The 24,492-nt window shown below is 35.8% G+C and overlaps 1 protein-coding gene across 1 annotated transcript in view; it reads left to right on the top strand.

The window, feature by feature from the left end:
* Positions 1 to 24,492, top strand: part of LOC310640792 ((E2-independent) E3 ubiquitin-conjugating enzyme FATS) — a gene marked incomplete at its 5' end in the record, with an annotated part of 188,339 nt that overhangs the window by 92,362 nt on the left and 71,485 nt on the right. Inside the window, one exon of the mRNA XM_083363309.1 lies at positions 20,121 to 20,212. Within this exon, the coding sequence (XP_083219435.1) occupies positions 20,121 to 20,212 (92 nt within the window). The remainder of the gene's footprint in view (positions 1 to 20,120; positions 20,213 to 24,492) is intronic.

The following is a 24,492-nucleotide window of genomic DNA, read 5'->3' as shown; positions in this document are numbered from 1 at the left end:
GAGTCTCCAAATGTCTTCCTGTGTCCCATGTCTACACTTTAGCATGGTTGGGTCTAACCCTTTACCAATAAAAAGGTAAAGGTAAAGGTTCCCCCGCAAATACGTACTAGTCGTTTCCGACTCTAGGGGCCGGTGCTCATCTCCGTTTCAAAGCCGAAGAGCCAGCGCTTGTCCGAGGACGTCTCTGTGTTCAAGTGGCTAGCATGGCTAGATGCCAAAGGCGCACGGAACGCTGTTACCTTCCCAATATAACTTCACTTTTGTCTTTTTGAATTGTGTTTTCAGTTTTCTTTTTCATTTCTGACTCTGTTTCTTTTCCCACTGTGTTTATTTCTTTGATCCCCTATATTGCTGTATTTGGAAGCCGTAGCAGAAAGTACTGTAATGCTAGGAAAGACTTTCAGTGAGTTAAGAAATTGCTTGCACAAACCCGAATACATGATTATACTCCTGAGGAACAGCAGAAGCTAGTTGTCCTTTTTACATCAGTATCTTGGAAAAAGATAAACTTGCACATACAGTTGTGTCTTTGATCCTCCTGAAGGTCTAAAGAAAACAGATACAAAGACAGATTACTTTACATGTCTCTTGCTACGCCTTATTGGTGAAACAGTTTTATGCTTTGCCTTGCTGCTAAAATGTTCTTGAAATAATGTGAAAAGCACTGTTCTGTATCTCATTTAACTTAGTTTCCAGCTATGTTTGTGGAGTAATTTGAAACATTTCACTTGGAACAGAGGATGTCTTGTTAATTATATGACACAAATATTGTCTTTAAAATGTCCTGGCAGGGGAAATTGTTACTGCGAAAAGCAGGTGAGAGAGTTAACAGACTGGATATGTGATATTTGCAGACTCTGGAAGTGCTGCCAGTCTTGAAAACTGGTTTTTCAATGATTGATGAAAATTTGGTAAAGCAAATTAGAGATCAAGGTCAAGCACATATAAAAAGGATATATCTTGCATTGATAGGAATTGATTCAGAGACGGAACTTGTTAAAGATTGTATGATAAAGTGGGCTCAGAATTTTCAAGAAGTTATTACAATGGATACTTGGGAAAAGATCTGGGTGAGAAATGTAAAATTTACACAGGCCCAAAACTTAAGAGAGAACTTTTACAAAATGTCTTATAGGTGGCACTTAGATCCTAAAAAATTAGCAAGTATGTATCCGAACTGCCAGCCCAAATGTTGGAGGTGTGGTTGTGAGGATGCAACGTATTTTCATATATGGTGGACTTGTAAAAGGGTTAAAGCTTTTTGGATTAAAATTTGGTGGAATATGCAAAAAATATTCAAGAAAAGGATAAAGTTTTGTCCGCAACTGTTTTTATTGGGTATTATCACAGATACTACTGTTGTGGACACTAAGTTGATGTTGAATTTAATTACGGCAGCGAGACTTTTAGTAGCGTAATATTGGAAGAAGGAAGAACTGCCGACTACAGAAGAATGGACTTTAAAAGTTTCCAATTTGGCGGAAATGGCAAAGATCTCAGCGTATTTGAAAGACCAATCGCAACAGAGATACATTGTGGAGTGGAGAAGATGGATTGATTATATCCAGAATAAATATGGGACTAAAAAGTTTCACTTAGCATTTGAATAAGTAATGGATTTATATGATGTATACTTAGCTTGTAGTTATTTTATTAAAAGTTAAAGTGTGATAGAATTTAATAACTTATTGTTGTTTTCATATTTTAGACTATGTTTGTTTGTATTTTTATACCCTGTATTTAGCTCTGGGAAGTCGGGGAGGGGGGAGGGGAGGGGAGAGTTGGGGAGGTTTGGGGAGGGGGAGGGGGAGGGGAGGGGTTTTGTATTCAAAAATGTACTGTAAAACTTTTCAATAAAAAAAGGGAAGTGCTGCCAGTCAGAGTGAGCCATATAAGACAGTTTGTATATTCCTATATTTACAGCCATACTCATTAACTCATATAGAAATCTGGTGTGTGTAATATTGTTTTTTTCTGGTCAGACCGGTCTGGTTGATGCACCTTTGGTTTTGAACTGCTGTATTGCAGTTCTCTTATTACGATCACTTTTGCCTTGCAGCTCCAACCTAGGAGCATTAAGCAGGGCTCAAGTCGCTACTGCGATACATTATAAATTCGAATTTCTTTTTTGCTTACAAAGAGTTAAAGAGTTAAATGGGAGACTAGAATAGCTATTTCGAGCTTCTTTGCTCTCATCAGCTAGCCATACCCTTTGTGGGATTCATCAGCTAGCCATACCCTTTGTGATCATAATAATAGAACTGCAGTATAGCAGTTCAAAACCAAAGGTGCATCAACCAGACTGGTCTGAGTGTAAAAAACTTACCATATATTCTCTTGGCCTGGCTGACAAAAAGGGGAGGAGAGCCAGTGGCCTGGAGGTTAATACAACTGCCTAGTATGCAGGCTGCCTAGGTTCAAATACCACAAAGGGTATGGCTAGCTGATGAGAGCAACACCCCACCCCCAGCCAGAGCTGGTGCATGGTCTGGAGGTTCTCCTGGATTCTGCGCTCCGGCTCAAAGATTTGCATGAATATATCTTGTATGCCAATTGTATCTTTTTCTAGATCACTCATGCCTTAGCCATCTCCCAATTGGATAACTGCAATGCACTCTACATGGGCTGCCCTTGAAGAGCATTTGGAAATTGTAACGGTGGCACAGGCAGCAATAGATGCACTATGCCAGTGATGGCGAACCTTTTAGAGACCGAGTGCCCAAACTGCAACCCAAAACCCACTTATGTATCGTCGGGTCCAGGTGGGCATGGCCCATTGTGTGGGTGTGGCCATTGGGTGGGCATGGCCCATTGGGTGGATGTGGCTGCGGTGGTAACAGTAGAATGGGTGAGACTAAAAAGTTCAATCAATCAATTCCAACTTTGTGAGATCTTTTTTTCCCCTGCGACAAATTGAAATTGATTGATTGAGCCTTTTTTTTTGCACACGTTGGCGGAGGCCTAAAGTGAAAAGGTTTTATAAAACCCAGCTGAAGGCCTAGGACTGGGGTGACGGCGCACGTGCCCAGGGAGAGGACTCTGCGTGCCACCTGTGGCATGCGTGCAATAGGTTCGCCACCACGGCGCTATGCAATACCTATGTAACACCACTGCTACGTGGACAGCATTGGCTGCCAATAGGCTTCTGGGTGCAGTTCAAAGTGCTTGATGTCACCTTTAAATTGCTACATGACCTGGGGCAGATTTCATGTGGACTACCTATCCACATGATTTCTGCCCATTCTACTAGATTAGACAGAGTGAAGCTGTTGGTGAATGCAGTGTCACCTGGTGGAGCCTTGGAAGTGTTATGGCTGCCTTAAGCAACAGCCTCCCACCAGAAATACAAAAGGCCCAGACCCTTCAGGAATACAGTTTTCCCCCAGGCACTGGGGCCAGGATGTTGATAGAGCAGGCACAGGATGGTTGATGCATAGATGTCAATTTTTTTTGAGGCCTGAACACACTTTTATATGATTGCTTTTACCCTAATGTGTTTTTATTTTGTTTACCACCCTGTTAGATAGATGGCTATATAAATTTGTATAATCATTATTATCTGACATTGATGATTCAGTCAATATGAAATTCATTTGTTCTCCTTTCCAACACGAAGCTGAATGAGTTTCAAATCCAGAGAATTTAATCCACTGTCAGGCTAGAATATAATCAATTACTCTATCAAACTCACTCTGGGGATTTTATAATAAGAATTATCAACATCTGTGATTTTACACTGTAGTGACTTTTCCACAGATCTCTTTGCTCTTGCTTTAACTTGAACACTCCTCAGCCTGACTCAAGACAATTATTGTATAAATAAAGTAAAATCCAGCTGTCAAAATGGTCAGTGGTTTGGAATATACTACAGTCCAGGATTGTTTCAAGCACAGTTTCTCTATAATTATACTGTTTAGAAGTCAGATGTTTAAAAAAATGAATCATTCATGGTTTGAAGGGGATTATGTTTAGCTATCCTAGCTATTGTTTATTTATATCTTGACTACAATTAGTAACTTAGTTTTGTTTAAGTAACGTGAGATAGCCCTTATCTGTAATTCAGAATAATTAGATTCAGACTTTATCAGTCCATTCAGATATTCCAAAGACTTTTGGTTGCAAAGATGAAAGCATCTCTGTGTTGAATTATTCTGTATTCACACTGATTAAGAAGGCCTAACTACGGTCTGGCCATTTGGATATCAGCAAAATTCCAGATCTTCTATTTCAATAATACAAAAGCACTGTATAGATTGTTCAAATTAAAGTTTATTTTTAGACTATTGATCTGTATTAATATCTGTATTCCCCTTTCCACCAATTCCTGGTATGCTCATCAAACGGCATACTATAGAAAATTTGGCTACAGAGTTAGAAATGATGGGAAGGGATTATTCAGATTCCATTTTTTGTATCTCTGGAGGCTTCAAATCAGGATAGCTTCTTCAGGATAGCAAACAGACTCACTAGATTACTTTGCCACATAAGGAATCTTATGATAAAAAAAGGAAAATATTCAATGATCATAGTACAATGTCAGCTATTAAGTGTACAGGACACAAATTTGGATCAATCTGCAGGAATTTATATGTTTATTACAAATACTAGAGTATAGGTAATATTTGGTTCTCTTCCCAATTACTACAGGACATTTTGCAGAACAGAGAAGAAAACAATACCTTATTTACCTTAATTTTTGGCAATGTTACTAGCCGTTAGACAAAGAACTGAGGAATGTTATGTAGTTGGGAGAAGATAGGATTACCGTAAATATCTATGAAGGCAAATTGCTTGCTAGATACAGTTTCAAATAATACTCATATTTTGGTATTAACTCACTGGGCAACTTCACCTAATGTAAATACTAAAGATTGTTATAATTAAGTTGAATTCTGTTTGAAATGAATATTAATTCATGTGGGTCCTTATAAACAAACAATATTGCACAATAAGTGATTCAGTCAAGACTACAGACAAACAAGAAAGGATGTATTGCTCAAATTCTGTATCCAGTAATCTCAGGAAATACTAATGACACATTTATAAAGCTTGTTAAAATTAAAAAAAAGAAATTGCTTACTATGGGGGAACTGTATTGTGCGGTTCCAAAAGAAGAGAATATATATAGCTCAGGACTCTACCAACCAAGCTCAGAGAGCATCAAAGACTCCACCCTTCAACCCTGAGCTATATACAGTATATTCTCTTCTATGGAACTACATATGTGTATCAAACGCTTCAGAGAGCATACAGTACAAATGGAGGAAATTTGCATGTAGGCAAACCTCCATCAAGGTACAACTATTTTTTCTGCATAAATGCTTATAACAATATGTCATCCTCACCAGTTATTGTGCAGTATCAGTTAAGGAGACTTGTTCTGAGAACTGATCACATGTGGAGAGTAATTATAGACATATAATTGAAGCAAGATTCTTAGCTTAGCTGTGGTAAAATATATTCTAAGTTCCATAACTGTTTTGGCAACAACAATAATAACAAATTCCCAACACAGACCATTATAAATATGGACTTGCTTTAAAAAAACTGGACATCAAGCTTTGGGTTCTACAGTGACAATATTTATTGCAAACTAGATTGCAAATTAAATTCCTACTAATTAATGCCATCTTAAGGGGATTAACCTAAAGTTCAGGCATTACTTGAATCTTAATTAAACATAAGGGCAAGTTCAAATAATGTGACTGTCCTACTAGAGTAAGAACATGGAAGTCTTAGCACTTAACTGGTTATTTTTTTAAGCTTTATCATATTCAACTGTTATCAGTTCTGAGAATGCATAACTTCATACCAGAGTGACATATTCTTTGGCAAAAGATACAACAGTAGACATGATAGGAAACGTAACACTGAACCTCAGCCATAATAGCATTTTTCTATGGTTGAAGTTCCATCAGCACTTTATTTGTTAATATGAGCAGCTTTTACAGGCAAAAATGGCTACCAAATCACATAGCATTCATCTACTTATATTATCCATTTTATTTCAAAACCTTTGTGAGGTTGACGGATGTTGCCCTTTTAGAATCCATAAGAATACAATGTATGAAACTAGGATATGTACTTTATAAAATCTGCACCATGAAGTAAAATGCAATGATGGCTAATCCTATACATATTTATTTCATTATTTAGGAGTAGTAAGTCTTTTGAATGTCAAGGCTAAATTCTGAGGCTTATGAAGTAATCAACTGTAATAAGTGTAATTTATTAGTATTTGCTACAATTTTTCCATATCCTCCATTTGCTTTAAGCTTTTGTTAAATATTCATTAGAATCATTCAAAATATAATAGGAAGGAATATTTACTTATCATCCCTGGTTCACATTCATATACTGTACCAAAGGAGGAGCATTGCCCCACAACTATTTTTCACATGTACCTCTGACATTCAACCTGCATTGCAAACCAATCATAATGCAATTTTTGCATGTTGCTGAATGTGTATCTTAGTGTACATTCAGCATAGCATTGTTTACTTTCCTCTTTGGGGTCCTTGATGCTCTCTGAGCTTGGTTGCTTTCTTGCAGACACTGCATTACCAGGCTAGGTAACATCACAAGTCCTAGATTCGGTAATTAAACATTTGCAAGAAAACACCCAAGCTCAGAGAGCATCAGTGACCCCAGAGTTCACTCCTGAGCAACAAATATTCTCTTCTGTCTGTTCTTTTCTCTTTACCAATAAGATGAACAACTCAAGTAATTGCTTCCAGAACTAAGGTACATTCTCTAAAGTAGCCTAACCTGTCTTCTTCAGTTCCATGTGATCTGGAAAATATACTTTACCTTCAATGTCAATTTTAAACTTTTATTTACATTCTGTAATTCTGACTCTTTAAAGTTCTAATTTTAAACCCTTGACTTATTCTCCCTATTAGGAGCAACAGACAATTTATCTCTCTCTTTACATCAGTGGTACTGTTATTCTTTCCTTTTTTTCTGTGGGATCAAGAAGTCTTTGGCAGCTTGTGAGGAAGAAAAACTTACTGCAAATTGTACAATATCAAAGTTAGGTCTTCTCAAAAGAAATATTGATTATAAATGGCAGATTATTGGGCACATTAATGTCTAAATGAGGAGCAAATGAGGCAATACACATACCTGGGCATTTAATTTCAGGACATAAGCTCACAGATCAGGCTATAGAAAATGGTCAGAAGTCATCACCTGTCATTCTAAGCTTTTCCATTGAATGGAAATCAAACTATACCTTTGGCCTCTTGTGTTTTTCAGGGAAAGACAGCTTCCAAATGGCATGCAGGACTGTACCTGTCAAGATTTCTATCATTTGGAGAGGGTTTTTTTTAGGGAGGTTTCTTTTTCAAATGTTCTATATACTGAATCTGGTCTGATTTCCGTAGAATCTGGTCAGATTTCCATAGAAGCCCAGTTTTGCTAACACTTGTACACTGGTTAAATCTTTTATAGTGTTCTTTTTTGAGCCCTTAACCTCAAAAAAAAAACCTTGTTATCAACCTTGTTGATAAGCTCTCTTAAAACAAAATTAAGGGGATATGGATTCTCACTGTCTTTTGTGGCATCTAAAGATCAAATAAGCTATAAAATTGTGTTTGGGTCACTGATAAATAAATAATTTTTAGCAAAATAACTAGTTCTATGTAGTTGGAAAGTTATCAAAATTTCTGCTCTGGTTTCTTGTCTTTTCAAAGACTTCCTTCCAATGTCCCAACTTGTAGTTTTACTAGCCAAGCTAAATGTTGCATTTTCTGCAATTATGCAAGATAGATCTGTACATATCACAAATTCAGAAGGGCTATACTCTTGTCTCTCAAGATCTGTTGAGTCAGTGATGCATATTTTATTAGTTTGTTCCTTCTGTAAAGATTCCCAACATCTAATAATAACATCTCTTTTAAGTAACTTCCCAGGCATATCTAATTCATTTTATGTTCTTTTTTTAAAAAAAAAACACAACACGATTAAATCCAAACATTATTTACAAAGTAGCAAAATTGGTTTCTGGAATTATGCTTACTATGAACCAGATGGTATCACAGATGATGAAGAATCATCCATAAATTTTAAGTCAAAATATACCGTATTTTAAATTGTACCATTTTCTTCCACAGCTGCTCTCCAGCGCTAAGACCCAACAGTGTTGTTTTCTCTCAACAGGGGTGTGTCAGCCGCTTCTCAAGCTCCAGCAACATCTCAGCCCGCCAAAACAAGGGCTACCCACCCACCCTGAATATACTCCAAAACATTGCAATAATATCTAGATTTTTTTTCCCAAAGAAAGCCCTGAGCCACAGTGCACCAAAACTCCCCTTTGCAAAATGCCTCTTCCTTATCCATGATTTAATTTGGTATGAGGGACCAGACCTGACATCTATTACTGAGGCAAAAATGAAAGGAGAGCGTAGCATTCCCCTCTTGGAAATTTGCCCAACTAGGTTTTCAGTTTAGTTCCAGCTATGCTTCCTGGATAGGAGAGAGGGGATATCATCATCTGGCATTCAGAAGAGCTACCCTCTCTAAATAGCCAGATATAAGATATTATTTATGCATTTGGACCTGATTGCTGGGTTGGTGGTAGATCTTCCCTGAATGATGTACTTGGGGGACTTCATCCTGCCTTCACTGGAACAGAAGATACTTAAGACAGCCATGGACCTGTTCCAATTTTTGGAGGGTCCCACTAAATTGAAAAGTGATGCAGTAGATTTCTTCTCAGTTTTGGAACAGATGGGACATTGTCCAATAGCAGTGGGCATTGAATTTCACTCTTGTCAGGTCTTGTCAGATTACTCTCTGATTGCTATGGAATTTGGCTTAGTGAAGCTTTCACTGAATCCAACAATCTTATACAATTTTGGAACTGTCTCTCACCATCTGTTTTTAGAAAAAGCTGTGGAGAAAGTGATGCAAAAAGCTCTAGAGGAAGCAGATTATTTGGACTGTTGGGAATCGAGGTTCAGGCCAGAAAATTGCATTTGTTGTGCTTGTTGATGGTTTGTGAAAAATGGGGGAGTGCATCCATTCTAGTTTTCCTAGATCTCTTTGTGGCTTTTGATACTATTAAATATAATATCCTACTGGACTGCCTCTGAAGAATTTGAGTGGAGAACATTGATAGATTTGTTGGACTGGAAATTAATTTGCATGGGACTAAAACTCTGATATTGGGAATGTATGCCTCAAATGAAGATAAAGTACTGATGTATAAAGGACTTATCGAGAGAATAATGGCTTTTTCATAGGAACATTGGTATTTGATTGGGGATTGGAATGGAGTGATCTTCCCAGAACTGGAAAAAATATTAAAATATTTTTAAATATTGAACTTCCTACAATTTGTATATTTTATCACTTAAACAGTAATCTTTCCACAATATTTTCTGAGAAAAATATTATAATATTAAAAGTTTGATGTGATCGACAATTTAGGGCTTGTTGATATACGGAGACCAAAAAAATGGCAGTTCAAGAGATTACATATACTTTTCTCAAAGACATATATTCTTTGCAAGAATAGATTTGATTTCAAAGAATTTAGGTACTATGTTTTCTAAAGTAGACTATTACCAAAGAGTTTTTATAAAAGGAAATCCTATGACTAAATGAAATATTTGCTGTCAAAAGCAGCAGTAATGAATGATTGTAAAAAGAAATTAAAAGAATTGTTTGAAAATAATGTAGCTGAAGGTACCATTTTAAAAATAGTTTGCAACACAAGTAAAGCTTTTATTAGAGGTTATTAGAGGTTATTTCATACAACAGAATAAACTTAAAAAATGAGAGTGAAGAGTAAACATAAGCTATTGTAGATGAGGTAAAGAGAAAAGAAATAAATTTCCAGAGAAGTATTTCTCAACAAATTACACTTCTACAATGGCAGCTATCTATGTTAAGAGTAAAAGAAATGGAAATAAAAAGGAACTATGTGAAGCAAAAAACCTTTGAGTTTGCAAACAAACCAGGGAAGTGGTTGGCATATAATATTATGAAAAGGAAAAGAAAAAAAATGATTTTGAAGTTACAAATGGTATGTACTGTACTCTGTGGCTATGCAAAAAGCATTTTATTATTCCAACTTGTATAAAGGAAGTGACATCTCTCCAGAGAAAATAGATGAATACCTAAGGAAACAAAATTTACCAAAGATTACAGAGGAATAGAAACAGATTATAAATAGGCCTATGCCAATAAGGGAAGCTATAAAAAAATTAAACCAGGAAAAGTGCCTGGAACAGACGAATTATCAGGTTTCTATTATAAATGTTATAAGGATGGATTTTTTATAACCTTTACAAAATATAATGAACCTTATTTTACAGGGAAGATGCTAGGTGATTGGAAAAAGGCCAATATAGAACTAATACCTAAAGAGGGACAAGATTTGACTTTAACAAGACTATAGATCAATATCATTATTGAATAAAGTGCAAATTGTTTACAACAATTCTAGAAGGTGGACTAAAAATCATTTTGCAAGAATTTATTCGTAATGATCAATGTGGGTTTTTATCTAAAAGGCATTTAAGAACAATATTAGAAATGTGTTGGATATTTTGGAATATTTCGAGCAACATAATGAAAAACAAGCGGTGTTGATTTTCTCAGAGGCAGAGAAGGCCTTTGACAATTTCAGCTGGACTTTTTTGTTCAAAGTTTTGGAAGAGATGAATTGTGAAGAGACTTTTATAAAATGAAATTGATTTATACTTCACAGGAAGCGCAAATAATTGTTAATGGAGATCTAACAAAGCACTGTGAAGTACAAACAGGAACAAGTCAGGAATGCTCATTGTCTACTCAATTGCTTATTTTGGTTCTTGAAATACTGAATATACCTATAAGAGAAGATAACAGGATTGTAGGAATAAATGTAAAAATAACTCATAGGTTAAGGGCTTTGGCGGATGACTTCATGTTGGTTTTGGAGTTTGGTACATTAGCAGATCACTAAACAGAAGACAAAAATGTTAACAAAACATAAAAATAGAGGATCAAACAGAACTGCTGAATAAAATGGGTTTTAAGATTGAAAAGAAAGTTGTAAGATGAGTGGCCAATAAGTGTTATAAATAAATAGAGTATCACTATGATAAATATGAATTGTATATTGTTCAAAATGACTATGTTAAGACATGGAATGAAGCAAAAAAGACATGTCAAGATGGGAGAAACTACAGTTGTCATTGCTGGGAAGAATTTCTGTGACAAAATGCCTTGCCTCAAATGATGTTTTTGTTTCAGATAATACCTGTTTTCTCAAGTGATGTACCATTTAAACAATAGCAAAAGAATATTCTAAGTTGGCTTGGCAGGGGAAAAAAACCTAAGTTAAATATAAGGTTTTACAAGAGGAAAGGAAAGACGAGAATTTTGTTTACCTGATTTGATCATTTATATGGAATTTAGATTTTAAAAATTCTTTATTGTTAGCTGCCCAGATCTTCTGGGACTGTGTGGCATAGAACTATAGAAAATCTTTATTTATGATGAAACTGTGTATGGTCACTCATCAAATAATTCTAGGTAGCAAACAAGTAGAAAAACAGTAATATCCACATAAAAACAATAGAAAAATAATAAAACTTGCTGACTAAAAATCTCCTCAATCAACTAAGGGAAAAAGACAGACCAAACTCCATTAACATCCTGTCCTTAAGGCATTTGGGGAAAGCCAAGTTTTTAGACTTTCAGAAAACCAGCATGGTCAGGCAGGCATTGTGGCAGAAAAATAAATCATCTTATGCTCATGTTGAATATTATTCATTAAATTTCTGAGAAATTTGGAATCGAATTTGAAATGAATTGTCTACATCCTTAATTACCTGTGTGGTTTCTAAGATCATCCTCAGATGTTCTCTTTAGTTATCAAGTATCAGGATCAGGAATTTTTCAGTGATGGTCCCATACTTTCTATGGATATTGTGTAATCCAAGAACTTCTCTTAGTCACTTTTGTTTTTCAAATGAAACAGGAATTCTGCTTTTTGCTTATTGCTCCTTTGCCTTCTTTTATCTAACCCAGTTTTCTAGAGTAATGATTAAGCAACCAAAGGGTTTCTGGCAATATAAAATTGAATAAATTAATCATGACTTTAGCTTTCCTGGAAAATATGAAATGATAATATTTCGCCATTTTCATTTCATTAAAAATATAAGTTGTGAGATTATAATTTTGAAGTGTTAGCAAACATTAATGAGCTACTAATATTTTTGGTATATTTAAAATTGCCTTTTAGTAGTAAATTTATGTAAAGTTGGTTCCATTTACATTAGCAAAAAACTAAAAAAAGCAAAAAATGACTAAAGACTCAAATGACATCATCAAAATAATCATAGCTGGATACTGGTAAACTTTAGCAAATCATTCTGAAAATGTTAGCTTGCATAGGAGGCTATAATAGATCTATAAGTCATGATGAATCATTAATTCTACTAGATTTATAGGTGCTCAAAGACTATACAGTAAGAATGCTGTGTTATTAAATTAAAAACATAACTTTATCTTCAATTTTATTTTATGTGTATACCTCTGAATCATTTTTTATTCCCAGACTAGTCCATGCATTTATTTTTCTTGGCAATGTATTCAGAAGTGGTTTGACCTTGTCTTCCTAAGGCTGAGGGAAAATGACTTGTTAGAATCACCCAGTGGTCTTCATACCTAAAGCAGATTTAGAGCTTTTGAGTCTCCTGATTTCAAGCCTGGAATTTTTAACCATTACACCAAACTGGTTGTCTTTACTTGCAATTATTAAATGTATTATCATAAAATCATTGCAGGGAGATGTTAACTGTCCGTTGCAAACCCACTATTATTTCACAAGGGCTAGTTTTGTTATTTTCTGTCCATAAAACCTGAAGAGTCTTGAGTGGTACCTCAACAATTACATACAGGCAATAAATGAAGTAGTTTATAATCCACCAACAATTATAGCAAAATTAATTTGTTAATCGCTAGTGCACCACAAGATTCTATTATTTGAGTGATTACAATACTCTTAATGGAGACAGACGTTGTGGTTGGTCACCATTTTGAAAATGTTTACAAAGTGGTTCACCTGCCTTTTAAACTAGCATTTCTTAGTCTTTTAATTGTGGAGTACTGAATAAATATTGAGAAAAAGTAACCAATAAAATATTTGAACTTTAAGAATCTAGTAATTCACCTTTTGGTGTGTGTGTGCGTGCAGGTATCTTCAAATCAGACTTAACTCCTGGTGACTGTCTGGACTAGTCTGCAGATTTTTTTAGCAACATTTTCAGAAGTGGTTAAATATTACCTTCTTTCTGAGGTTAAGAGAGCAAAAGTCACCCAACTGATGCATAACACAGGTTTATAATGCATCATATCCCTGTTTCTCGTCTGGTGCCTTAACTACTAAAAGTAGTCCTTGACTTATGACTGATCACTTCATGACCATCTGAAGTTACAATAGACTTGAAAAAAAATCACTTGTGAGCCATCTTCAAAGTTATGATTGCCACACCACCTCTGCATTTTGGGTACTTGGTAACCAACTTACATTTACAACTGGTGTAGTGCTCTGAAGTCATATCTTTATTCAGACGATAAATAGAATAAATTTTCAAAAATATGCTCAACAAAGATCTGCAATAATTTAGACATAATTGGTCTACATTCAACAGTGAATTAACTACGTTCACACTTGAAAGTGTATTTGTATAAGGTCATCCAGCTTCAAATTATGTGATAATCATTCTCAGTACAAGTGTATTATGGTAGACATTATGAAAAAATATTTTAAAAATACAACTTGACATTCTTAAAAAAATAGATTGGCATGAAACTCAATGAAAAGGATTTATGAATTAATTTCTGTGAAATTGAAAATAAATTGCTCTATGCAATCTAATTTAGACTCAGTTGTGTTCTATATGTTAATGGGGTTACAGCTTGGATTGGTTCTTTCTGGATTACTAGCCCCCAGAACTTTACACACACACACCCCGGGTTGTATGTAGAAGAGAAGCTAATCACATTGAAAACAGTCTTTGTGTCTTTATATGATGGTAGCTTCTGACTTCATCAGCTTTGTCTCAGTGTGTGTGTTTGCCCTTGCATATGAGAGAATACACAATTGTGAGGGTTTTTTGTTGCTAAGCAACAGCTTTCTGGCTTCCTGAATAAGCTAGAGTGGCTGCCTAGCCTACTCTGTCCATAGACAGAATACAGAAACATTTTCACTACTTTTATTTATTTTGATTATATTTGCAGATAATGAACCAGGTATGATTTTGTATTTGCTGCTTCCATTATTATTTTATGAATCTTGTCTCTGTATTGCGCTATGTGTATACGTTTAAATACGTATACAAAATGATTACTTTTTCACCAAGGGAATAAAAATACACATTTACTATTTAAGCTTTAAGGCTAAGCTTTTCTGCCCTCTTTAAATCTAAATGTAAAATTCAATTTATAAAAAATAGTTACAAGTCATCTTCTGCTGAAATTAAGGATAGGCACAACATCTGGTTATCATTTATTTTCCTGCCACACAACTGTGGTTGGTTTATACTTATAAAATCAACTTACAATTTTGTGTTGCATGTTTAAAGCAAAGTTCACAGGGTTGTTCTGAGGAACATCATAGGAGCAAGGAGTATTAGGTACATTCATCATCTTGAGTTATTTGTAAAAACTAATAAAGCAGGATAAAAATTGCATAAAGAAATAAAAATAAGTATCTTGCAAAGAAAAATAATGTACACTTCTGTCATATGAATAATTATATATTCAATAATTCAACTCCATAATTCATTTATTCGCCTGGATTTGAGACTTAAGCACTGTACAATGGGATGAGCTCCCATTCCTGCCCCTGGGTGATCAAAAACATCCCAACAGAACTGCTTCAAAAATTCTTGGTGCATCTAGCGGTGTGTAGCCAAGCATTATCGTGAATCAACACCACACTGGAAGTGGTTCCCTAGAAAATTCCACCAAATGTGAAATGCCAAAGGAGTACTGCTAGTAAAGTTCATGGAGTGTGGTTTAACAATCAATTCAGAAGTCTACTGTGAAACATTACAAAAACTCAGACAAGCCATCCATAACATGCGTCATGGCATGCTGACTTCCGGTGTGGTGTTGGTTCACAATAATCCTCGCCCACACATCGCTAGACTCACCAAGAACTTTTGAAGCAGTTCCATTGGGATGTTTTTGATCACTCCCCCCCCCATAGCCCAGATTTGGTGCCAAGCAACTACTACTAAGGAATTTCAATCCTTGTAAGATGTTATGAAAAGTGCCTCAATTTGGCAATTATGTCAAAAAATAATATAATGTTGTAGTTTTCTAATGTGTATAATAAAAGTTCTGTATCTGTGAGTGTCTGTCATTAATAACCAAATGGAGGTTTATTTCCTAATTGCCCTTGTAGTTTGGGCCCAAAGACATGCAGAATACGATACATTATGGTGATCTATTACAGACTGCTATCCCACACAAACTTAAGACAATACTGAGTACTGCCTAGTAATGGTAAAGATAAAGGTTTCCAGTCGTATCTGATTCTAGAGCATAGTGCTCATCTCTGCTTCTTGGCCAAGGGAGCCAGCGTTGTCTGAAGACATTTTCCATGGTCATGTGGCCAGCATGACTATATGCTAAAGGCACATGGAACACTGTTACCTTCCCACCAAAGTGGTACCTATTAATCTACTTACATTTGCATGTTTTCACACAGTGCGTAAGTCTCAAATCCAGACGAATGAATGAATGATGGAGTGAATTACTGAATATATAATATATACTGTAGTTATTCATATGACAGAAGTGTACATTATTTTTCTTTGCAAGATACCGTACTTATTTTTATTTCTTTATGCAATTTTTATCCTGCTTTATCAGTTTACAAATAATTTAAAGTGATGAACGTACCTAATACTCCTTGTTCCTATGATGTTCCTCAGAACAACCCTGTGAACTTTGCTTTCAACATGCAACACACAATTGTAGGTTGATTTTATAAGTATAAACCAACCATAGTTGTGTGGCAGGAAAATAAATGATAACCAGATGTTGTGCCTATCCTTAATTTCAGCAGAAGAAGATTTGTAACTATTTTTTATAAATTGAATTTTACATTTAGATTTAAAGAGGGCAGAAAAGCTAAGCCTTAAAGCTTAAATAGTAAATGTGTATTTTTATTCCCTTGGTGAAAAAATAATCATTTTGTATGTGTATTCAAATGTACACACATGGCGCAATACAGAGACAAGATTCATAAAATAATGAAGTAGCAAATACAAAATCATACCTGGTTCATTATCTGAAAGTATAATCAAAATAAATAAAAGTAGTGAAAATGTTTCTGTATTCTGTCTATGGACAGAGTAGGCTAGGCAGGCTTTTTAAAAAGACATTTAGAAACTCATGTGCAAATGGGCAGAAGAAGCCTTTGTCTGAAAAGAATGTATTTTATAGGAAATTAAACAGACTTATCCAGCCTTAAAATCTTTTTCCTCATGTACATTTTCTTCTTCAAAAATGCACTTGCATAATGACAAACAGGAAACAACTGATGACAAAAGGAATAAGCATTACTCCTTGTTTTCCTTGTTTCCTTGTATTCTTTTAGTTATCTTTTTTTTTCGAAATTAACAAAAGGCAACAAAGCTTCTCTCTGGTTTTTTTTTTTGTATAATTTGTAATTTCACTTCTGGTTTATTCCCATTTCCTATGAACTATAGCAGGGGTTCCCAACCAGGGGTTAGAGACAATATTCCAGGGGGTGCGAAAACTTGGGTTTTCAAAATTGTACTGTATATGCATAATTCGTTGCCATTATTTAGAATTTTTGTAAGGGGTGCAAGAATATATCTGAAGCGTTTTAAGGGTGCGGGGTATAGAAAAGTTTGGGAGCCGCTGAGCTAGAGAATTACTAAATTTTGCTACTGAACAAGTAACCCATTTCTTCCTTGAAATCCAACATGCTCCATGTTATATTTAATTTTTAGGTTAATCAAGATTACAGTGTTTTCTGAATAATTTAAGGAATGATAAAAAAGAGCAATAACCATATTGAGAATTACAAACCGTGAAAATCAAATGTTTATTTTGACTAGGTACTATAGAATTTATAATAAATTGCTCATTATTAAAATATGTATTATACTGTTTAAAGAAGCATCGATCTTGTTAAATAAAGATTAAGAAAAATATATAGATTGAACTTAACATTTTTTTTCTGCTGAGGACTTATTACCAGTAACATTTTTGGTAGCTTCTTGTATTTTTTTTGCTATGTACATGTATACATTTGAACTAAAGTGTGATGTTTCTCTGTGTCATATATGAATGTGTATATGGTATTTTTTGAGAGTTGAATGCAACAAAGTTTCATTTTAATATATGCTGATTAGTGTACATTTAAAGTGACAATGAAGGGTTTTTTCCTATTTATTAGATTTAGCTTACAATGTTATTTTCTGTAAGTATTTATAATTGTTAACTTTTCGAAAGTTGAGCAAAACATATTTGTCTCCAAATGATTTGTCTCCATTATGATTGAGCTTATCATTATTCCTGTAGAAAATCAGCTCTTGTTTTAAGCATCAAACCTATTAGGGGATCTCTTAAAGTCTTCAGAACAGATTCAGAGATGCCCAGTCTTTGTTTGGGGAAGGAAGGAGTCTCTGCTTTCCCCCGCTTTGTTTATGTGAGGACTGTGTTGAAGGAAAAGTCTTTATCAGGGTCCAGTCCAAGCCGGGAATAAACAACATGGCAACTGCTTTGGAAAGAAGGTTGTAGTTTATTGAAGAGGAGAGCCAGACAGAAAGATGGCTCTGGAAGAAAAGAGAGAGCACATGTAGTAGGGAGTGGGTTTGGAGTTGTTTCCTGTTCCTGTTTGGGGCTTTGTATTTCCTGTGTCGTGTACTTTGACCTGAGCCTGAGTGTGCCCCTTTGGCATCTGTGGGTTAATCCTATTATGTCCTGTCTTAGAGTTTGGGTAAGAGAAAAAAATGCATTTCAGAGGAATACCAGTCTAAAATTTGAGAAAGAGTTGCATCCCTAATTCTAGAGGCAAAACCTTGGCAAGAAACCCCCTTATCAGGTTTTCGTTTTTCTGTCGCAAGCAGTACAATGCTCAACCACTGCCTTGTTTAGTGACTTCACAGTTAAGATAGTGATAAAAAAGTAACTTTAATCCTCAAATTTATGACCTTTGCAGATCTGTAAAGCAAAGGATAGCTGAAATAAGTTCCATTTTTTCCCTTTCATTAATGCATATTGAAACTTGTTCAGGGTGTTATTTACATAATCAATGTGGTACTTTGTGCTATCTAGAACTTTACAAGTCTAGAGTATTAGTCACTATTTGAAGTTTTAGAACACTTTTCAAAGGCAAGTCTATGTGGAACACCTTAAGGGGGCTTAAATAGAAAATAAAGCACTGATCACTATCATTAGACTTACCTTGCTGTGCAATTCTTTATATAATTATTTGGAAATAATGGAACTTAATCCATTTTTTAATCCTAAATATCAATAAAATTATAGGGCATTACATTAATTTATGAGATAAACCTACTCTAATTAATTCAATTAATATGTTAATCCACTAAATGTTTTGGTCCTGAAGGAAAAGATAAGACAGATAAGATATTTGTTCTGTTTCAGTTTGATTTCCATACTTGGAGGTTCATCTGCTTTAAACATTTCCAGACATAAATCAACACAAAATGACTGTCCCTTGTTATTGAGGATAGAATCGTAACACAAGTGTCATGGTAACATATAAACATTCCACCTTCTGTTAGACTTTGATGACAATTTTCGTCTTTGTAACAAAAGAATAAAAATCAGTTCTGCTGCTTAGAAACATTAAGGTTTTTAATAGTGAACCCAGCTTCCTTTGAAAGCGCAAATTATTTATCTTGTATGGCATCTAAATCCTTAATGAAATCTGATCCATTACATTTATTTCTGGTAAGATTTTTTGTTTTATTTTCTTGTTTATCTTATATAGAAAACATATAAACCAGTAATGTCCATGGAGGGCAGGGTCAAAAAGTGGTCAGAGCAGGACAGTTAGAAACTTACCCATATGTACATGCATGCAACCTTGCTGCTAACACAAACTATTTGAAAGTACATTACAATCTGGAAAATAAATGTTATCTCTTGGAGTATTGGCCACTATCTTTAAATATTTGCAGTTTCAAAATATTAAATAAGCTGGTTTCCACGGGGGGGGGGGGAGGGACAAAAAGAGGTAAATTGATAAGGTAAATTTTTTACCTTTTTGTACTTTGCAGAAAATATAAGGTGTCCTTAAACATTATGTGCAGTATCACTTTTCATAGTAATTTTCTTGTACTTTTCATTTAATATATTTTTAAATTTAATCTATATCTCAGATTTTTAAAAGTACTGTACTTATCCAATAAGGATAAATAATTTTATTTACACAGACACACAAACAAAAGTCTTGCAAACTGTATGGAGACCTGATAATTATAAAAGATACTATTGAGGACAATTTAATAAGATAAAGTGCCTACAACTGAGGACAACTCACCTCAGCTAAAAAACATGAATCCCTCTGCCTGAAGAGTATTCTTCTAAGGATAGCCTTGTGAATTTTGACTCTTTCTGTAATGCTTAAGCACAGCTTCTTCACTTTCCTTCCCTTTATCATGCCTTTTGGCATGGTGTGATGATTGCCATTTTTGACTTTAATATCTGGGAGGGGTAAGATTTAAAATTTGAAAGTTGCAACTGATCATCCTGACCTTACAAAAGGCTGCAGGAGGCCATTGGTAATTCTATTATAGACTGGGTGTGGCTGAATATTTTTCACTTAGGTTTTAACTGGTTTTAAGGATAGGAATGTGAGGTGAAGGTTTCCTAAAGTTAAATTGGTCCCATTTATCCCAGGAAACTCATACAAAATTGAAGATTAATTGGATAAGAAGCACTGATATTGCTTTCATTTCTAATTATTTTATAAGTAAAGAAAGATAATACTTAATGTTTTAGGCCCTGACATCTTTAATAGTGGTTCTTTGATGTATATAAATGAACTTTATTTTACTGTACGTTGACCAGATTGCAAATAACCTTTTAATTTTTATCTTTTTCTCTAGGGATAAGAGAAAATTGCTATGGAGTTAAAAACTGGGGAAAATGCAAAGATATTCAGTTTAATAAAGCAACAAATAAATCAACTTTGACACAGGTATAAAATGCTGTTTCAATTGAATCTTCTAATTAGAGAACGGTATGCAAGAATATTTTGAAAAAGGATACATATGTCTCTAGCATGTTTCTCTTTGCTGTATGTTTATTCAGAATTCACTTATTAGCAGAAAAACCATATCTTGATGGCTAAGATATTACTATTCTGTTTACAACATATTTGTTAATTCATATACAGTACTTTCCACCTACTTAGAAAAGGGAAAGTCAGTATCAGTAAAGAAAATGCTTTCTTGAAAAGCATTCTTGGTCCAAGGTTAGGCGTCAGGAGAATTGGCAGGGTTTTTTCAGAATATGGATTACATTTCAGAAAACATAAGTCCATGGGCTTACCATATTTCACAGAAACTGCTGTAGTTCACCTGATAAATGCCAAATATTTTATTTGACCTTAGAATGTTACTCTCTCCTTGAGGCTTCATGTGATATAATTTCATGTGATGTAATTTTAAAGCTGTATAATGCAGGATCAATCACTATGTTATTATGCACTATAGTGGCCTACATGGTACTATACTCTTTCTCTGTGGGAGCGCCAGCCCTATGGAACCAACTTCCCCTTGAGCTCTGGATGGCCCTGGATCTCCGGTCCTTTCGCCGCGGCCTTAAAACACTTCTTTTCCATCAGGCTGACCTGGACTGATGACAGGGATTTTAAAATGTTTTTTAATTTTTAATTTCAATTTTAATTTATTCTATTGGGGCTGTTAATTTAATTCTTTTTAACTTTTGTATTGTTGTATTTTATTGTTGTTAGCCGCCCTGAGTCCTTCGGGAGATAGGGCGGCATATAAGTCCCAATAATAAATAAATAAATACAGTGTAATAAAACTCCTATAGTATATTAGTAGTATAGTATAATAGTATAGTACAATAAAAAGTGCATAAAATCCACCTGGTGGAATTAAGCCTTTCCTCTCCCCAGAGGTAATAGGAGCCAACAGAACCAATGAAACAAGAGAGGAGAAACAAACCAGAATGGCTTCTTCACTTTTCATAGAGACAATTAGAAGGAGAGGAAGAAGACTAAGCATGCTATTACCATAGTTTACTGGATTTTCTTTCTCCCCCACCATCTTACTCTACTATGTTATTACTGCTCACATGCAAGCTGCTAGGAGGGGTAGGCAACCTTGGCTCTTTTATGACTCGTAGACTTCAACTCCCGGAATTCATGAGCCACCACGAGTCATAAAAGAGCCAAGGTTGCCTACCCCTGTGACTAAGGACAAGGGTAGTCACTAAAAACTGGGAATAGAGGCTTTAAAATATTACTGTGATGAAATAATTAGTAGTAGAACAACTGCAACACTTTTTTTTAAAGCCACCAAGCAGTGAGGGATTATCCTTTCATGATTGTTTTGTTCTCTCTTTTTGTCTCAAAGGCTTTCAGGATGGGAATCTTTATGGGGCCACTCTTAACCTATTGGCCTAAACAACTACTGTTTATTGTAAAAACCACTGATAGACAGCAGGCAGTATAAATAGTCTGATAAAATAAAGTAACTAAACATGTGGTGACAAAAACATGCCGTGGGCTAATGCCTCCTTAAGTAACTCCAGCTGCCTGCAATTAGTGCAGGTTCGCATCCCACCAGGCTCAAGGTTGACTCAGCCTTCCATCCTTCCGAGGTAGGTAAAATGAGAACCCAGATTGTTGGGGGCAATAAGCTGACTTTGTAATAATGCTGCTTGGGGGGCCCCGAAAGCCCAAATAAGCAGGCATATACATAGAATGAAGGTTATTGCTAAGCACATTGATTTGTGCTTTAAATTGTAAGCCGCCCTGAGTCTTCGGAGAAGGGCGGGATATAAATGGGATCAAAAAAAAAAGTGGGTGGATAGGACATCAGCTTTTTACTCTTGTCTTCTTCAAGTAATAATTTCTAAGAATCATAGCCGAGTGGCAAAATTTGTTTTCTTTATTCATTTCCTTACTTTGTGCTGAGTGTGGGTTTTGAAGCAGTGATTTGCAGTCAATCTCAGAGGAGATATTAATGAGATAGTAAAACACCCACACAATTTTCTTGGCAACAGTACAAAATAGGTTGCCACTGTCTTCTTCCAGAAATTGGAAAGAAAGAGAGAAAAAAATTACTTTCCAATCTAGCCTAAAGTCCTGAATTTCCCACTTATGTTTTAACTAGGCCTTATTTGCTTTTGAGCCAGGATGAAATTAGTTCTATGTTGTTATTTGCTGAGGCCATTACTAATAAGATTGCATTCTGAGTAAGATATAAAAGATTATAGCAATGGGCCATACTGCATGATGTTGATTCAACAACTGCATAGTACAGAGACTGAAACTATCCTCTGACTTTAACTGCCACCTTATAACTTCTGTCTATAAGTCTATTGTCATCATGCAGCATTGGTAGTACTGGGTCTTATTATGGGCCACATAGATGGCACATCACCACCCTACCCCACCCCAAAAAAGAGCAACTCAGGGCAATTCAAAGTTTTGCCAATGCTGCTCTGGATTATTTTATTATACTGGGAATTCTTCACTTCCAACATTAGATCTCAGAATGAATTGTACATATATGGGTGCATAAATACATTTTGTGATATGGGTTAATCACTAAAACGCCTTGTGGGTAATGCATTATTTGTATGTGTGCCTTCTGGGCTTATATGCCATTCCAGTTATTCCTGCTTCTGACCATTTACATATCCTATTTGATAACTAAAGTTTAAAAATACCTAACCACATCACCCTGCCCCTCCTACCAGGTAACAATTAAAAAACTTTACTTAAATAAAACTCTAATTTAGAAAAGGGGGGGGGAATTATAACATGCCTACCTTCATGGTCTGTTGGAAAAGTAAACTTTTAATTGCTTTCCTAAAATCTAGCAGGGTTGGGCTGTATACAGGTAGTACTCAAGTTATGATCATAATAGAGGCTGCCCACATGATGGTTATTAAGTGAGGCATCTGCCTGGTCACCTCACCTGTATTTATTATTACAGCCAAAGGCCACACATAAATTAAACATCCAAATAAAACCAAACTAAACAGAACCATCACAAGAGGGCATAGCAATGATGCAATCAATGGGTGACCAAGGTATACAGGCAGTATATCAAAAACAAGCTATCTTCAGAAAACTGAATCATACTGACCAGACAATAAAAATACAATGAGTATAGTCTAAAACTGGATAAAACACGTAACAAAATCAATTATAAAAGATTATTAAAAAGATCTAAAATGATTATTTATGTTTCTGGCGAATCCCCAATGCTGCTGCACAGAATCTGGCCACCTGTGCCGTGATGTCTGCCTGCTCATCCTTAAGCAGCCACTGGAGATAAATACTTTCCGAATGACCAGGATACCTATCAATTACGGGGAGGATATGGTTTTTCCGAATGGCTCTGTCGAAGGAACATCAAAGGAGTATGTGTCCAATGTGTCTTTTTGTACTTGCCGTTCAGGACGGCTGATGGAAACATATGGCACCGTGCAAGCAAGAATGCTTTCTAGTTGTTTACTGACTCCAACTGACTAAGATACCTGGCAGGTGTAACCACGTATCTAATAGAGTCTGGAGCCAGAAACAGTGGAACTATACCTAAGTCCACTTGCCTATCGATGTCCTGTACCCTTTGACGCAAGGTTTGTTTTCCTTGGTCGTAGTCCAATTTGAGAACTGAGTCTGACGAGAAGCCTAATTTGGCAAGGTTGGACTCGACTGCCTTGATCCATGAAGAGGAAAATTTATCTTGTAGAATTAATGGAGCAAGGCCTTGCAGAAAGCAATTAAGCCTTAGCCAGATGTTTAGTCACCTCACCTAATGACTCCAATCTCCACTCTCCCTGATGCAGATGACTGTACTGATCATTAAGCAAAGCATGGGCTACCTCAGGGGCTGGGGAGACACTGGGAGACCTAGACCAGATCCAGGCTTCCCTGCCACTGGCCTCCCAAGTCCTCACTCATCCCCTGAGGCAGCCTATGCTCTGTTTCCTGCCCCTCAGGGTCCCCACAGGCCTTGGGCCTGCTTCAGCCCCCCTCCCTCTGTGTACCATAGACTTTGGACTTGCTTCCCACCCAGCCACTTAGCCACCCAACAGAGCCTCAAGCTAGCTACAAAAGCTACTGCCACACAAAAGGCTGATGCGGCTGCCAGGCTTTGGGCCCAGTTCGTACTCAGCCACTCAATCATACAGAGACTAGTGGGACTCAGCCTGTTACTTAGCCTGTTCTTTCAGGGCCCAGCACCACCCAACTAAATCTTTCTGTTTTTTAAG

The sequence above is a fragment of the Vipera ursinii genome (assembly GCF_947247035.1).
Source record: "Vipera ursinii genome assembly, chromosome: 5".
Lineage (NCBI taxonomy): Eukaryota > Metazoa > Chordata > Lepidosauria > Squamata > Viperidae > Vipera > Vipera ursinii.
Note: the sequence above shows the minus strand (reverse complement) of the source record. Positions and strands in the feature narration are given on the sequence as shown.